The following is a 17,635-nucleotide window of genomic DNA, read 5'->3' as shown; positions in this document are numbered from 1 at the left end:
GATTGTCCCGTGCCCCTGTGACATTTGAATCCCCTCCACGAGCAGGGCCCTTTGCACTTCCGCTTGGTTCTGCATTATTCATCCACGGTTGTGCTTGAAACTAATTGGTTGGGCTTCTTCCAGCGTATTTCCCTGAAAATATTCAGCTCTGACTCAGCGCGAATCGCGTCCTTGGAAGCAAATAATGAACTAGTTTGGAGTCTGAAATAAATAAAAAAAACTCAGGAAATAAGGTGCGTATACAGATACTTAGCTCTGCATATACTCGGGTTATTAAAATCAATTAACGACGCATTAATGTAGTTAAATTGATTAATTAAATAAAAAGCTTAATTGCAAGTTGGACTGCTTGCCTCACAGTGGGTCACGTGCTGGGCTGATGCTTGTAATTGTATTCTACTTTGCAGTATATAATGCCACAAGAAATACATGTTAAGTAAATATTTGTAACAGTTGCTGGAAGTTCATGCTGTTATACCACAGATCCCATGCTGTTTTACGGTGCTCACTGACACAAGTTCATGTCCATTTAACAGAAAGTGGCAATAAAGTCCAATCGCCGCTGTGTACTGGATGACTTTTATTTGCATATAGTATATTTGCATTTTTATTTGCAGTTTTACTGTTCGTCTAATTTATTTTGCATCTTATCTGCGACGAGCCAACAAATCCAACATCCAGTAAACTTCTCTGCCTGTGCCACAGAAGTTACGAATGTTTTATTTAACGCAAAAACAATGTTTTAATTGCGGAACAAAACTCTGATCTTGTCGTAACATTTGAACGTATGTTCTATTTCTAGTAATATATAATGGAGGGAAGGGTAAATGTTTTTGAAATATATCTGTTGGATATGTAAGCAGGCAGAGATTTTACAGTTACTTGTGTTGCTCTGATTTAGAGCGACTGTGGCTCAGGCTGGTTCAATCTGCACAGCGTCCCATAAAAAGTCTTTTTTTTTTACGGGCCGAAGCGAACCGCGCATTTGCGGTTACTCTTGAGTTATGTGGCGCTGGTAATTAGGCTGTTTGGGAGGCTGCAGAGGGCTCGCATTTCATTAGATTATTTTGAAAAAGAAACGGTCCCCGTATTAACCGAATAGGAACGGCCATCCTGGGGCGAATCAATACGATGCAGATCGCAAAGTGGGCTTCTTTCTGTGTGTGAGTGAGTGAAGTGGCTGGGTGCCCACAATGAAGTTGTGTGTGTGTGTGTGTGTGTGTAATGTGTGTGTGTGCACGTGCGCACGTGTGTGTGTAAGCATACTGCTGTGAGGTAATCTATATGTATATCACCTTAATCTCCTTTGTGATCTGTTTAATATATCTCATCAGTATGCTCTGTAGCTTGCTGTGTGCATGCATGTGTATGTTTACATATGTGTGTGTGTGTGTGTCTGTGTGTGTGTGTGTGTGTGTGTGACATGCTAAGCACCTGAAGCCATTCAGGAATAAATACAGTGTTCTGTATATGCTAACATAAAGAAATGTGTATTGTGTAAGTGTGTATACCCATTTCTTAATGCAAGAAGGGGTGAGGGAATTAATGGGAAATTTAGGCAGGTCACATCCAGTGTCTGAGTAAATCAGTGCTGAACTCTCCAGCTGTCCTTTTTCTATTAGCTAGTATCACCTTTTCGTTGTCTCTCTGACTCACTCTCTCTCTCTCTCTCTCTCTCTCGCTCTCGCTCTCTCTCACTGACTGGCTTTCCCTCTCTTTCTCTCTCTCAAACACACACACCACTTGCAACGGCAATCGGAGTGTGTATGGCAAATACATTGATTTAGAGATTGTTGGCAGTGTAGTACTTAAAATGACACCGTTAATACTTGTAAAACCCAAACCTAATTCTGAGTGGAAGAGCATTACTATTGATTTGGAGTGTTTTAGCCACTCGGGCCATGGAGGACATCATCTTTTATACGTGCTTTATTTTTGCCAAATAAAGCCCTGTGGATCTGTGCCATTCTACAAGGACAGATCACCGCATGGAGGCAGAGTACAAAAACAGCTTAAAGCAGGAGACTGTAGAAGAGGGAGGGAGGGAGAGTGTGAGAGAGAGAGGAACAGAGAGAGAGATGAAGGGAATGAGTGGAAGAGAGAGAGAGGGAGGAAGACAGAGAGAGAGAGATGAAGGGAGAGGGAGAGCAAAAGACAAAGGAAGAGAGAGATGAAGGGAGAAACAGAGTGGAAGGGAAAGAGAGAGGGGGAGATGAAGAGAGACAGAGAGAGAGAGAGTGAAAGAGAGGTGGGTTAAGGGGAAGGATAGATAGGAAAGGCTGATAGGAGAGAGATTGACAGACAGAGAGAAATAATTGAAAGATGGTTGGGCACATTAGTAAGAATGAAATGGCTGCACAGGGTATTGCTTAGTACACTGGCTTAGTTACCAAGAGGGTACAGGTGTGGGTGTATTGGCTTGTGCACTGCTGGCCGATTGCTTATGTAAATAGTGCTACGCAAGCCCTTTCTTCATTTTTATAACCGTAGTGTTACACGGTGGTGTTCAGCCAGCTTAAAAGCAATATTATCACGGGGGAAAGCTGTGCTAAAAGTCGCTTCCCTTTTTGTGCGCGTGCGTGAGAATGAAGGAATCGACGCGATGCCTAGCGTAACCAATCAGAGGAGGTTCCCGCAGACGAACGAACGCTTAAAGCGTCAGACGCACACATCGGCGCCATTTCGTGTTTTTTTTAACGTCAGGCGGCGCGCGAGTTGCGCCTTTTAGCGGCCGGTTCCCATAATGCTCGGCGATGGAAAGCGGCGCTTGCAGCTCTTTGGTTTTCTTTATTTCTTTATTTAATCCCACACTCCCTCCTTTTTTTCTCTCTCCCTCTCCTGCGATGCGATTGGCCGGGAGCTTTTTTTTTTCGTGCTCAGCTCAGCCTCCCCGCAGGGGCCAGGACGGGGGGGGGGGTCCACTGGAGGCTCGCTGTCCAGGCCTGAAAGACCCCCCCCCCCCCCCAAAAGATTTGCATTTATTTGACCCCCCTGTGGGGCAACCGCTAATGCCGTCTGAGCAGAGAAAGTGACCCCCCCACCCCCCATCCGCAATTATACCCTCATTTCCCATAAACTCCCTCAAACACCTCCGTGATGCCCAACCCAAGACCAAGATTAGCCCTGCGAGCTAAGTGTTAAAAACGGGGGAAATTGTGCAGCAGAGAGAGAATAAGCGACTCTGTTCCTGCTGTGAGGGTGGAGGCTGGAGGTGGAGGGTGAGGGTGTGGTGAGGGGCTCCCGAAAGTGAGGCGCGGGTGGGGGACAGGGGCTCCTGAGCGCTTCGGTCACCCGCGGAGACCAAACCGTTCCACGATTCGCTTAAATAATTCAAGTGACACAACCTCTGTAGTGCAGAAATGGTGGGGGCGGCTGCAGGTGATCTGTGCTGCGCTCCTGCTCGGCAGGGGGGTGGGGGTGGCGGGGGAGGGGGGGGATTGGGGGGGGGGTCTAGGGGAGGGAGATTGGGGCCGAAGACTCCTCGCGCCCGCGCTCTCTGGCCCCCTCGCTGCGCTTGCAGGCGGGCGGAGTTCACCTGTGCCGCTGCCGTCCGCAAATCGAAAAATAAATAAATAAATAAAATGAAATAAAATGTTCGCGTTTCCGTTTTAGCGTGGTGACACGTTCATGTGCGGCAGCGCTCACGCTTGACAGAGCCCCGCAGTGTCTTCTGGGCCTTTTTTTTTTTTTTTTTTCGCGGACGCGTCTCGCCACATAGAATTTTTTGATTTTTCTGCCATAGCGGAGCCGAGGCGCGCAGGTATCAGTATTCAACGAATTTCAGGTGTATGTTTTTTAATGAGGGTCGCTGTCTTCGCGTATTCAAATAGGGTGCTGTCATCGCCCGCGGTCCCCCCCACGCGCTCTTAGAACCGATACCCAGCCCCCGCACGCCGGCGCCTTAAGAACCCATACCCCCCCCATACCCCCCCCCGGCTCAGATTAGCTCAGATCTTCTCGGCGCGTGTGTTTGTTCAGAATGCCTTTTGCCACATGTAGTGTGTGCTGTGGAGAAACGCGCCGATGCGATCCTCCTTCGGAAGTAAAATATGCGCCGTCATGGCGCTTGCTTGTTTGTCATTATTATGGAATAAAGACCTAAGAACAGGTAGTAAAAATGCAAAGCACTCTGGGGACATCAGTAGCATCGCACAGGCCATATTAGACACGCCTTCATTTTGCAGCGGTGTCTGAGGTCTAAAATACTCATGTGTTTACACGTTGTGTCGTAGTATTTGTAATTTGTGAGTTGCCCCTGGACCTTCTCATTAAGTACAGTAGTATTTATGAAGCTGTACGTATATGTGGCTTTTTATTAAGCCTTAGGTTTATATGTTTTTTTTAAAATTTATTTCTTTTATCTTTAGCTCCTTATTGATCATAGATGTGTCAGTTTGGTTGTATATTAGCTTGTGTGGTAGGCGCTGTACATGGCATAAACCTTATGATTAAATGATTAGTGTTTAGTTGCATGTGCATAAATTAGTGTCACTCATTTGAGAAATCAATATCCAGACTTATACATCAGATGTCTCCTAGCATGTGCATCTTCAGTGTAAGAACGTGATTGCATTACTGTATGTATATGTTATTCATAGCTGTGCCTAGCGATCCATCCATCTTTAAAACATGCAACACATCTCCCTCCCGGCCTTTACGGCAGTGTGCGTATTATGTATAAACTGAAAATCAACGGTAAACATTCATGTAGAGGAAAAAAAAACGATTGCGTCTCAAAACACGTGCGCCGTATGGAGACGCCCGTCCGTGACGAGCGAGATGATTTGAAAATGAAAAGAGCACACCGAAGGAACGGGGCACATTTCGCACCCGAGTACGATTTTAGGACAGGCGGTTTAACAGTGTGTGAAAACGCCAGAGGAGAGGTGTGGATTCTCGCAGTAGTAGTAGCAATGGTCTGGTGAAACAGGAAGTGCCATCTTGCGTGAATATATATTTCACTGTTGGCGCCTGACTGCCTGAGACGTGTGAGGAAATGTAACTGGCCTTGCCGAAGGCCTGGATGACGTGAGACTCCGTCGCGTGGACTAAAATACCTGCTTTTCTTACCTTGGCGTAGACATAACAATTGTGTGTTTGGTTGGGATCATGCGTGCGTCTGCTGTTTTTGTGTCTGTACCCGGTGTATTTCCAGTTTTTGCTGCTTTCAATAATGAATAGATAGCTCTTCCTGAGAGATTACAGGAAACTTGTGTTGAATCATCACCTCCCCAAAACCTCCCATTTTTAGCCTATTCATCTAGCCAGAATGACTCATTTGATTTGATTACCGTTATTGTGCTTTTTTTAAAAAAAAAAAAGTTAAAAGTATCTGTGAAAACTGTGACTACAATAGCAAACGCTGTTGCTTTTTGAATGTGCATATCTCACAAAACAGTGTTTTATGGACTCCGAAGTGAGTCATTTGTCGCATAATGTTTTCTAATTAAAATAAAGGAAGAGTATATATGTGTATATATATTCCGTATGTATGAGAATAAGGTTAGCCCCTAACATAGATATTCGTAGCCCATATATACATGAAATGACTCCTTTGTAAGTGACTTGACTGAAAGCATCATGGTCAGACAAGTCTCCCTTGAAAGTGCGATTAATCCTTTTTTCTTTGTTACTTAATTACATTGCCCTGTTTTTCTTTTCTTTTTACCTCCTGTGGTAGCTGCTAACAGGATTCAAGGTTAGCCATTGTGCACCTGTATTCATACTGTGTGGTAGTTTGCTCCTGAAGTGTCTGCGAATATAACTAATCACATTTGATGTGATTGCAGGGAACTGTGTCCTGACTAAAGTCACGCTCATGTCTCATGAAAGACTGCTTTTTTTCCCCCCCTGGTTTATCCGAGGCTCGTGTCCTCAGTGTGAACCTCATCCCCGCATTTACCTTGGCCCTGTTCTTTTTGAGAGTGGTCATGGTTGCGACCTTGGGTGGGCTGGTAGAGCTCTCTGGCACTCTGGATACAGAGTTAGTTCATATATGTGCAGATTAAATCCTACACGCCGGCTCGACCGCTTCCGCCCGGCTGCAGCAGGGCGACTTGCACTCCCTGCCATCCGGGCGAATGGTTCTCGCTCGTCCCCAACATGGAGCTTCTCCACCCTAGCTCCCCAGTGGTGGAACAAACTCCCCACTCCTCTACAAACCACTCGGTCATTGCCCACCTTCTGCCGTGGTCTGAAGACGCATATCTTCAGACTGTACCTGGACTAACTATCACCACTCTGCAGGGCACTCCCGATCTTGGATCGCTTTTATCCTTTGTGTCCTTCTTCTTTGTTCCTGTAGCACTTTCATGTTACATTTCCATCCAGCACTTATATCGTCATCTTGATGTTGTAGTTCGTTTTCATGCTTCCTAGTTTGACTTACCACAACTTCCTGACCTAGCCTGTGCTTACTGCATGAACTGGACTTAATGTGTTCGTGGCTGTGAATAACTGTTACATGATGATTATTTTACCTTATCGGACCTTTCTGTTTTGTAGTTGTTCCAGTTGACCTTCGGTATGCACACATTGTACGTTAGTTTGTATAAAAGCGCCTGCTTTTGTTGTATATGGGCTGGAATGAACACGGTGTGTTAGTATTCTGGGGTTCTGCCCGGCTGGGCTGTGTTTGCTTTGGAGTGCAGCTCTCAAACGTGAAGGCACTCGACGTTCATGCTGGTCAGAAAGCGGCTGCTGATGAGGTACATCGGGAGCAGGGGGTGACATCACAACATGACCTCTCTTCTGATCTCAGAGAGATCAGACAGTGGACCAGCAACAGAGGAAACCTTTCACCTCTTTTTAATTCCATGGAATATGCTTCGGAAATGTACTGCATGTTACATTTTTAAAGTAAGTATTTCAGTGTTTGTTTGTTTTTTATGCCCTATCTTTCTAACATTCACAATAACAGTCAATAACAGATTTGTTATTTGTCATAATCCTTTTAGGAACAGCATGCCCAATAAAGATTTTTTTATTAAAGGTATGAATTGCGAAGGCATTCATTAAATACATGGTACAAGAGTTTTAATGTGCTCTTTCCTACTACACGATAACAGAGAGTAATACTGAAAGGCCATGCTGAAAAAAGCCACTTGCTCGTATTGCAGAAATACGCGTGTATAATCCAGATACCCGAGCCCACGCTGATGCAGTCTGATTAGTCTGTGTTTCAGTGTAATGTACGAGAGGGTTTCAACAGCTTGAGTTGACTCCGGAGAGTCCCTTTGATTCTTTGCTCCGGTATTGGCCCTGGGCCATTACTGCCTCGTTTCTGACGCTGTTTTTTATTGTCGCCGAAGTCTTCTTTTAGCCGTGGTACCATCAGTCCCCTGCCAGGAGAAATCTAATACTTAACCCCCCCCCTTCACCCCCCCCAACCCCCACCTACCTCATCGCTGGGAGTTCCTCTTCAGTTGTATCAGTTGATTGAGCCTGTGAGAAACACAAGATTTTCCTCCTGTCCGTTACAATCAGCCCATTGTTCCCTTGGCTCGGAGGGGCCATGCATGTTATTATCCCGGTGAGCAAGGGACGCAGGAATTTAATCAATACGTCCTTTGTGGTGCACTGTAATTCCCCGGCACTGTACCCGTTTGGGACGGGGCGACTTCTGGCCGACGAATTGTCCACACCGGTAATCTAATGATTGCGCACTTTTGTTTCTTGTTTTATGGCTTTGAAATGAGTTTTCTCAGGCACGCTACAAGGAGAACATCGGCCAGTACCAATCTGAAAAAGAGGGATTCAATTCAATTGGTTTTTTACTATTTTTAGCTAAATTGAGTGCACATTTTACAGAAGTCCTCCGTTTTCATTGCTACACATCACAGCAAGTTTGTCCGCCATTGAAGCTTATTTTTATACGTGTTTTGGAAATGAAAAAAATAATCACATCTGATAGTTTTCAAAATCAAATGTTATAGACAAAGCACCATAAAGGTAATATTATCTTACTCCACTGTCTTATTTGTTCATTCTTGACTTCACCTGCTGGCTGAGGTACAGCTTCTTTTTCGTTTTGACTTTCCCCTCTAGCCGAGGCAGTCAAAATGATATAGTGAACCTGCATATTTATTCCGAAGGTATGATATTTGTGTCTGCGTGTTATGAATAACCTACTTTGTAGTCGCATTCAGAATGAGAAGGGCCTGTTTGCACGGATGGGATCTGTCAAGATTTCAGCCGAGAACACAGTACTGCGCAGTTCTGTTTTTCTCACAGAACTTCAATATGGTGCTTTCAATACACAGATTTTTAATATGCACAATGACCTTTAAGCATGTAATTGAAGATTTAAAATGTTTGTATTTGTGACATAATTTAAATTGTCCCACTTTACTGATAAGGGGAGTTTTGTCAGGCTGGAAAGGACGTGAGCTGAATGGTGGGCAAAAATGTGTTGGAAAAGAGTCAGTGAAATGAGTATCATCCAAGAAATGGTAGTATGAAATATTTTCAGTGATGCCCCTGCCTACTGGACAAGGGTGTGGTGTAATGCTCATATTAGATGTGTGTTCAGGTGATAGTTCCGAAAATTATTCATCATTATAAAAACTGGTTTCACATGCGTGATTACTGTGCATGCACACGCACACACTAAGCTCATACGTGTGCCACGAAACAATCCACAGGCATTTTAAAAGCTCTTAATGCAGACAAGCAACAGCCAAGAAGAGTGCACTGTGTATGTCTGTGCCTGCTTTAAGCACTGATATCTGTGTGAGGGATATAGACAAATATTTAAGGATGTAGATCTTATTCCTTGCTACCATATGTATCCTGGAAGGAATGAATGAATTAATAAATAAATGAATAAATAAATAAATAAATAAACTCCTGTGAAAAATTCACCAGATGATCCCTCGGGGAGAATGATATGGATGAACATGCCCGTTTAACACATTGTTTTATGTGACAAAAGGCAGGCTGTGCCAAAGCTTAAAATGGAGAAACTGCACATAAATCAACGGAGCCCGACAGCTTATTCAACAGGCTTTGAAGAGCTTCACTTTTTCTCCTTCTTAGTCTGAGTGAGAATAATGAATAATTGTGAGCTTCAAAAAGTGAATTGAGTTTAAGCCAGTGGCAGTGGAGATCACACAGGAAATCACCTGTCCACATAGGGATGGCTCTGCCTGAAAGCACAGGGGACAGGTGAGCTAAAGAAGTCCAACAATTTTGGTTTGAAAATACAAACTAATTATTTGCCCTGAAATGAAAACTGTTGTGCTATGGGTTATTGTCTTTTCGGACCATGAATCTTTGCCCTAAACGCAGACTGAAACAGGTTCTCCTCTAGAACCTGTCTGCATTGGGCTCCATCCATCTTGGTCTTGATGAACAGGCTTCTCGGTCCCTCCTGTGGAAAAGCAACACCGTGGCTTGACGTTGCCACCATCACGCTTGACTTTTGGGACTGTGTTACCTGGGGGATAGGCTTGTGTTTGCTTTGCGCCAAAAACACTGTTTTGCTTTCAGGCCAAAGAGCTCAACATTACGTATAATCAGACCACAGAAATCTTCTTTCAGGGCGTCTCTGGGTCTGCCACATCGCTGCTGGTGACACCCAGGGATGGCTTAATGTTGGCCTTTCTCAGAAGCGGCTTCCGTGTGGCCACTCTCCCGAAGAGGCGAAATCTGTGAAGTGCTGAAGAGATCATTGATGTCTGGGCTGGTTCTCCTGTTTCAGCCAATGAGGGCTGCAGCTCTGTCAGTGCTCTTAGCTGGCTTCTCCACTTATCTCAGCTGGGTAGGATGGCCCGAACTCGGTAGTGTCTAGGTTGTTATTTTTTCCCTTTTTGTTACAATGGACTTAACGGCGCTTCTCGGAAAGGTTCAAAGCTTTGCCAGTCTTTTTACGACCTTCTTTTTGGCTCGTAACAACTTAATCTCGAAGTTCCACGGGCAGTTGGTCTTCACGACTGCGTGACAGATCTGAACTGCTGTTTGAGTTGTGTGGCATTCAGTGATTTTTTTATGTTCTGCAGTTGAACACAGGTGGATTCTAAATCAGCATAGGTTGACCTTGTCAATGCATTTATTTAGTGTGACCTGTCGAGAAAATGGGAAATGTAAGTTTGTGCGTGAGTGTGTATATACATATACACACTCACACGCACGCACACGCACACACACGCACACACGCTAGCAGTGTATTACTTAAGAAATAATTAGCCGTTTTACTGATCTCTTACATTCCCATTGTCTCTTCCTCGCAGGGCTCAGTCTGTGTCCGTGTTCGTAACGCTGGAGTTCAAACAGTGAAACACAGGAAGCGAACAGGATGAGCCTCACAGGAAGTGCATGGATCTGCGCAGGTGCTGCTGCAGCTGCAGCCTGGCTGCGTGGCGTTTGCGCGGCGGGGGGGGGGGGGGGGGGTTAGTGGGTTTGTTCTGGGAGTCCGGGGCCGGGATTGGCCCGGCGGGGTCAGCCGGTTCCGCTGATTGGCTGGCGGCCGCGGGTGGGCGGGGGGAGGGGCGTGGCTACGGCTCCAAGCCATCTGGAAACAACTTGCGTTCCCAGCGCCGGTGCGGCACAGAGGCTGTCAATCACCGGCTCACCGGGCCGGTTTATTAGGGGCCCAACGAGAGGGAACAAGTGTCTCAGGTTTCTGTATAAACTGAGCTGGGGCGTGGGGCTGGGGGGGGGGGGGCAATGGCGGGGCGGGCGCGGGGGGCCTGGCTGTTTGGGGGCTGTGATCACAGCCGTCTTTCCATTGCCGGGGACAGTTTTATTTGCCGTGCAAGGCCGCCCCTGGTGCTCACACATGTCCGGTCTTGAAAAGAGCGATCTCACATGCCGCAGCATCTTAGTGGACCTGCTCCGTTTTTTACTTTATTTTATATTTTATTTTATATTTTATTTTATTTTTTACCGGGGATTGGGGCTTCTCACGAAGATGGGAGAGGAAAGCAGTTCCTTCAAGTGCGGACAATTTGGCGGCTGGAATGACATGAAAATGCTTTCTGAAATGAACCCGATGTAAAGTATGCACACTTTATGGGGAGAGATATTTGTGTAAGATTGAATCCCATCACCTTGCTCTCTAAATACATGGAGAGGAAGAGTTCTGCGGCCTTCCTGTGATGACTAACGCTTTTTGCGATGACTAGCATATTTCATAATGGCAATTCACTGGGGGGGGGGGGGGGGTAACATGCTTGGTATTCTGCATGAGTAATGAGCGTCTTTGTAGAAGCAAAAGCGGAAACCTACAGAAACAGACCGAGTGCGATACATTAAATGGTCCAACAAAGCCTGCCTGTTTCAGATTAGGGAATTTTAAAGCAATATCATTACTCAACAAAGAAAGCAAAAACGGCAAAAAGTCAGTCTAAGATTTAAGAGCCTTTATTCTGTTTCACTTGCTCTGCATAAATGCCCTGTGGCTTACGAACATGGGGGTTTTCTTTGTTTTTTAGCAGTTTTGTGTATAACTATCTAGAGCTGGATCACCTGGGTGATGTATGGCAGCCATTTTATACCAGAATTCTCGCTGTACATCAGATGCAGAGATTAAGACTTTAATGATTAAAAGGTGCTTAACAATGCAGTACTAAATACAATAAGAAAGAATTCAGTAAAATAGAGGGAGATACATCAAGACAAATCATACCAGCGATAAATTCCATGTGAGAGAATCTCTCTCTCCCTCTCTCTCCGGTATCTCTCTTTCACACACACCACACACACACACACACACACACACACTCACATTCACTCACACATGCACACACACACACACCAACATCTTAATTTTATAAATGCATTTTATAAATTTTGATGAATGCTGGTTTACAATAGCTTCTTAAGGAACATTAAAGTGATAAGGGGGGCGCATTTCCTGAATGAGGACGGTCGGTCTTCCATAAACAGGTTGTTGAAACTGGGAAAGCATGTTATGCAGTATGTAACATGTTGACTGCTTGTGTTTGAGAGCTAGAACTTTATAATGACAGTCAGCTTAGGTTTAAAAAAATAAATAAAAATAACTAACTGGGAGACACGGCTTAATTTTATGTGCGATCATCGCTAATTACATCGCGGGGACTTATTGGCCATATGATTCGCTCAAGTGTCCTTGTGTGCTCTTGTAGGTTGAGCAGGTTGGAACGGTTCCTGTGATGGGGGAATGATGAGGCGACTGTGGGAGGACCATCTGGATGGTCCTGCAAAGTATAAAAACACACAGATTGTAGAATGTGTTGGTGTTTTCTCAGTCTTACTGGACCCGGTACACCCGTATTGCGCAATCAACATTTACTCCCCCCGATGAAACCCTCATGCTCAGAACCGAAATGAACTCAGAAGTTTATGTTTTTGCATTCCCTGGATTATTTATTTATTTGCTAAATTATTTTTTGATGGCATTTCAGTGTAGGTGTCTGGCATTCATAGCTGTAATTGCTCTGAAATGTATTTATGTGCGCTCAGAGAATGGGCCCCACACCCTACAGTAGAGTGCTACAGTAATGACGTCTTTTTTTTAGGCCAACTCAGAAGTTTCTTCCACCGTGGGTTCCCTGGGCAGATTTCCGATGCTTTTTTCTCCCCATAGGGATTTAGTTTTCTGCAGAAAATAAGGCCTTTGGTTAACGTGAGCCTGAGAGAGTTTCACGTTTTTGTTTCCGCGAGATAAATGACGCCCATTTATATCTCAACCGTGAATTTCGAAGCCGTTATGTGCTTTTAAAAAGTAAGCTGCTAACAAGTTTCTGTATTGAAACTGCAATGGCTTCCAAGCGGGCTTTAAAAATAAACTCTTCTCTGACGAGTTGGGTTTTTATATGAGTCTGGTCTCTGAGGTCACCCTGAGAGTCCTGCCTCTGACGGAGGCACCCCAGGCGCCCTGGCCAGCCCTCCCCAGGTGAAGCGGGGGGGCGAGCGGGGGTGCCCTTCGACCCGGGAGCCGGAGTCGTCGTCCTAAGCAGCCGAGGGTCACGTCCGGCCGTAGATCAGCCGAAGTGCCGCCCTGCCGAGCGCCCCCCCCCCTTTTTAACGCATCACTTCCTGCCTGATGGATCCCAGCGCGTCCAGCGGCCGCCACTTTCTGCTGCGTTTGCTTTTAATACGCTTCACGGGTGACTTCCTGTTTGAGTGGTCTCGAGTTATCGCAGGAGAGAGGGGGGCGAAGAACCGGAGCAAGGTGCAGCGTTTGCTGAGACGGTGGCGGAGAAGTCTTTGCACATGTGGAGGGAAGAGTGTGGTGTGTGGTGCTTGTGAATGACGTGTGCGCGTGGTGTGTGTGTGTGTGTTTTGTGGTGATGTGCATGCGCAGTGTGCGTGTGTGTGTTTGTGTGTGTTGTGTGTGGTTTGTGTGTGTGTGTTGCATGTTTGTGTGTGTGTTGTGTGTGTGTGTGTGTGTGTGTGTGTGTGTACGTATAAAATATATACATACATTAAGCAGAAATCGGCTCACATCAGCAGCAGCTGGTGCTGTGTGTTTGACACGGGTGATATATTTACATGTAAAATAGGAGTCTCTCCATTCTCCTCCCGCCCCCCCCACTGTCCTCCTCCCACCTCCTCATCACTGTGCGCCTCCTTCTCTATTCCGCTCGGTTCCAGTTCTCATATTGTCTTTTTTCTAATCCCGTGATTGATTCTGTCCTCGGAATGCAATATTATCTGTGCGCGTTGGATTGTTGTTGTTGTTCCAACTTAACTTTGCATTAAATCAGGAAGATGGCACTGTGGGCCCTTTTGTTATTCCGTACGGCCTTGACTATGACGAATGCCAGGTGATTCATCTAGGAGGGGGACTTTGTGTGTTTTTCATATTAGATTCTCTGATGAGTTCTGCCCTGGAAAGGGTCAAGTGCTCTCTCCCCGTGATTAAATATTCAAATCTAGATTGCAGTACGGGGGCGATAAAATAAAATAAGTGAATTGAGAGCGCATTAATGTGCGTGCAGATTTGTATTTGAATGTTATAGTTTAATCGTTCTATCCCGATCTTACATAAGCTCCTTAATTAAGAGGACTCATGCAGTACATACTAATGTAATGTTATCCATTATGGCTTGTCCATCCAGCCATATTCCTTCTGGGTTTGCTGTGTGAATCTTTCATTTTTATGGATTTTGATGAAAACTTTTGTTTGTAAAGGTTGTGTTTTTAATACATCAGTGTGACAACTGAAATGTGTCACCTCTACGTGTAAGCAAACATTTGTAATTCATGAGCGAATTATTTATGCAGCAAGTACATGCATATCTATGCCAGTCAGGCATGCAGTGGTAATGTGTTTTTGCTTTTGTTTGCTTAGCTAATTTACTGCTTGGCTAAATTAAGCTGGTTAGTGAGAAACAGTTGGTGTTTCATTGTTAATGATCCAGTGTGATTGTGCCATAGAATACAGGAAGCAAATGTGAGTGAGACTGCAATATTTCTAAGGCAATATCTTTCTTAATCCATTCATAAAAATTATGCTAATTTTTACATAATATTGCATTTATTGGAAGGATGCATTGAGTGAAGTGGTGTTTAAAAAAGCATGTTTCCATATTTTATTCCAAAAATAAAAAATTAATAAATCATAGGTTCAAGGTCAGAAAGTCCTGCTGTTTCTGTTTTTATTTTTGGATGAGTGATGTGCCTGCTTCACACACTCAACACCTGCAGACCAGAAGCCCTCAGCTTAGCCATGTGGGTGAGAATTTTGTCTGATAAATTGTTGTTAGAAGCAGTGGGATTTGGTCAAATTCGAGAATATCTGGTATTGACCTTGTTTTGGGAAAGTTGATTATCATCCCTGGTAGTCTGAGTGCTTAGATAGTGTAAGCAGCAGTCATTATTTCCCAGAATGCACTTTGCTCAACTCAAGAGTGTGAGTGGCATGCGCTCTACTGGCCTCAGTAAATCTGCAGGACAGTAAAGGAGAGTGGGCATCATCCACAGCCCTCTGCGTAACTGCCCTCCCTGCCTCTCTCCCCACCACCCCTCTCCCCCCTCCCTCCCCAGATCTCCCTCTCCCCACCTCCCCTCTCCCCACTCCCTCTCCCCACTTCCTCTCTCCCACCTCTCTCTCTCCCTCCCTCCCCACCTCCCTCCCTCCTCCCTACCTCTCCCCTCCCTACCCCTCCCTCCCTCCCTCCCTCCTCCTCCTCCTCCCCCTCCCCTCCTCCCGCTGTGTTAATCAGCCTGGGCCAGACAGAGAGGCAAACTTCAAAGGAAGCCTCTCAGTAGCCTGAGAAAAGGTGGGCTGTGTGGGCATGGCTGGAATTTGCAGCTTTCAGATCGGTGTGTTCCCCCCGCAAATGGACAGCTTCTAAAACTCGCTTTTTAAAAAAACACAATTTGAATAATAAAATAAAATAAAAATGATCCATGTAAACAAAATGTGGCCTCTGTGCCAGTAGAAAATGGCAGAAGTAACTTCTTCCTCAGTTGTTATTGTTTCTTCTCAGCAGCCAAAGGCTTAAATCGGTGTCTAACACATTATTGTTGGAACCGGCCTCGAAGTCTGGGCAAAATCTGGCTTTTTGAATTGGTGTGAATTATTCTGAACATATTTCCAAATTGTCTGGAAGAGTCCCCATGGCCTGTGCCTAGCAGTGCCGCACGAGGAAGTGCACTCGCATCCAAAGCCTTCCCATAATGCTTTGACGCTTTAAAAAATGACTGAAAAAGGGAACGTTTTCACTGTGGGTAACATATTCTCCTGGAGAGAGAATGAAAGCCTGTCAATTATCAGAACAAAAAAAAACATAGCTGAAGCAGTTATATAAAAAGCTTTATTATGCTCTTACTTTTTTGAAAAATATGCACTTTTTATGATTAAATTATTTATTTTAAAGTTTTTTCTTTTGAATGTTTTTTTTTTTTTTTCCTTGACCAGTCCAAATTTTAGGGCGCGGAATACAAGATCTACAGATGGTGCGTGAGGGGCCGTAAGTTTGCACGTAAAAAAATAAAAATAAAAAATAAAATACTCGCGAGCGTACGTTTCCGTGGCGATTTGCAGATCCTTTGAAGGATTTAAGCGACCGGGATTAGTGACTGCTCGCCTGGATTCTTTCTCTCTGACCAGGTAGACCCTGAGCCGGCGAGACTGGGCGGAGTCTACGGAGAGACGCGCACGGACGACCACTTAGCGCACGGACGACCGCTTAGCGCACGGACGACCGCTTAGCGAACGGACGACCGCCTTCTTGGCGCACGGACGACCGCCTTCTTGGCGCACGGACGACCGCCTTCTTGGCGCACACGATGCCGGCAGGATGGAAGTGAAGGAACGGCGGCCGTACTGCTCGCTGACGAAGACCAGGCGGGACGGCGAGCGCCGCTACGCGGGCCCCGCCGGCTACGTGGTGGACGGCGAGGACGGCCGCGTGCCCACCCAGAAGTCCTACAGCTCCAGCGAGACTCTCAAGGCCTTCGACCATGACTCCTCCCGCCTCCTGTACGAGCACCGGGTGAAGGACATGGTGCACAGGGAGGCGGAGGAGTTCGCCAGGCCAGGTCAGTGCTGGGGAGGCCTGGGGGAGCGTGTGCAGTGTGCAGATGTTCAGTGTTCAGCCGGATTTCTCAGAAACAGGAATGCTGAAAACAGTACTGCTGCGTTTATTTATTTATTTATTCATTCATTTATTCATTCATTGTAGGTTTTTTTTTTAATCTTCCTGAATTCATGTTGCTTATTTTGGAAACTTTAATTTATGAGTTTTTCAAATTTATTTATTTATTTTTAAAAATTGATTTGTTTATTATTATTATTATTATTATTATTATTATTATTATTATTATTATTATTATTATTGTTATTATTATTATTGTTATTATTATTATGATTATGATTATTATTAGTTATAATTGAGACATATGATCTTAAATGGAAGTCTTGGCTTTTACATTTCTGAAGATACTGACGAAAACCTCAGATAAGCGGGTGCTTCCAAAGCTGCAGGGGTGAAATGGGGTTGTGCTTGTGATCAAAGCGCTCAGTGTTTGTCTGATTCAGTGTGGGGACAGCGAGTGTACGCTCCCTGAAGATGCTGTTCTGGGAAAAAAATAGATGCTGTTCATGGTTGTATGGATGCTTCAGGGGCTATAATCCACTGAGCTGAAATTTGTCTTTCAATTTATTTTTAAAAGTTGAATTTATTATTTTCTTAATTTTATTAGCATGCATGCTCACACAGACACACACACACACACAAACACGCACCCACACAGTATGTGTGTACATACACATAAGCCTGTATTGCTTTAACAAATTTCTAATGTAAAGTAGACAGACGAGTAATCATTTAATGTACGCTCTTAATAGATTTACTATTAGAAATGGTAAATAACGGGTTATTTGAACATTGAAAGTTGTTTCTTCTGTATTTGAAGGGGTAGAAGTGACTTGTACTTGCTCTGTTAACAGAAAGGTATATCCTTTGATTTCATTACTTGATTTATTGATTGTTCACAAACTCCAATTAATACTTCATAAATATTTGATAGGAAAAATATAATTACTTAAATATCCTATCACGGATTTTATTGGATCTAATCTGTGTTCATTTAATATTAATAGAATTGTAATTAACCAGCAGTTGTTATCTTTTTGTGGGGTAATTGCATGTCATGCAAAGCCAGCCATTTTAGATTTTTTTCATTAACACAAAAGAAGGTG

The 17,635-nt window shown here is 44.7% G+C and overlaps 1 protein-coding gene across 12 annotated transcripts in view; it reads left to right on the top strand.

Moving 5' to 3' along the window:
• The window catches only part of si:dkey-237h12.3 (teneurin-3), a 335,946-nt gene that overhangs the window by 162,044 nt on the left and 156,267 nt on the right, over window positions 1–17,635 (top strand). For 10 of the 12 annotated variants that reach the window (XM_064345147.1, XM_064345156.1, XM_064345154.1 and 7 more), the window contains one exon: window positions 16,043–16,473. In XM_064345147.1, the coding sequence (XP_064201217.1) occupies window positions 16,233–16,473 (241 nt within the window). In that variant the 5' untranslated portion in view covers window positions 16,043–16,232. The remainder of the gene's footprint in view (window positions 1–16,042; window positions 16,474–17,635) is intronic. The other 2 variants (XM_064345148.1, XM_064345151.1) reach the window with 1 other exon arrangement.

This window comes from Anguilla rostrata, chromosome 7, assembly GCF_018555375.3.
Source record: "Anguilla rostrata isolate EN2019 chromosome 7, ASM1855537v3, whole genome shotgun sequence".
NCBI lineage: Eukaryota > Metazoa > Chordata > Actinopteri > Anguilliformes > Anguillidae > Anguilla > Anguilla rostrata.
Note: the sequence above shows the minus strand (reverse complement) of the source record. Positions and strands in the feature narration are given on the sequence as shown.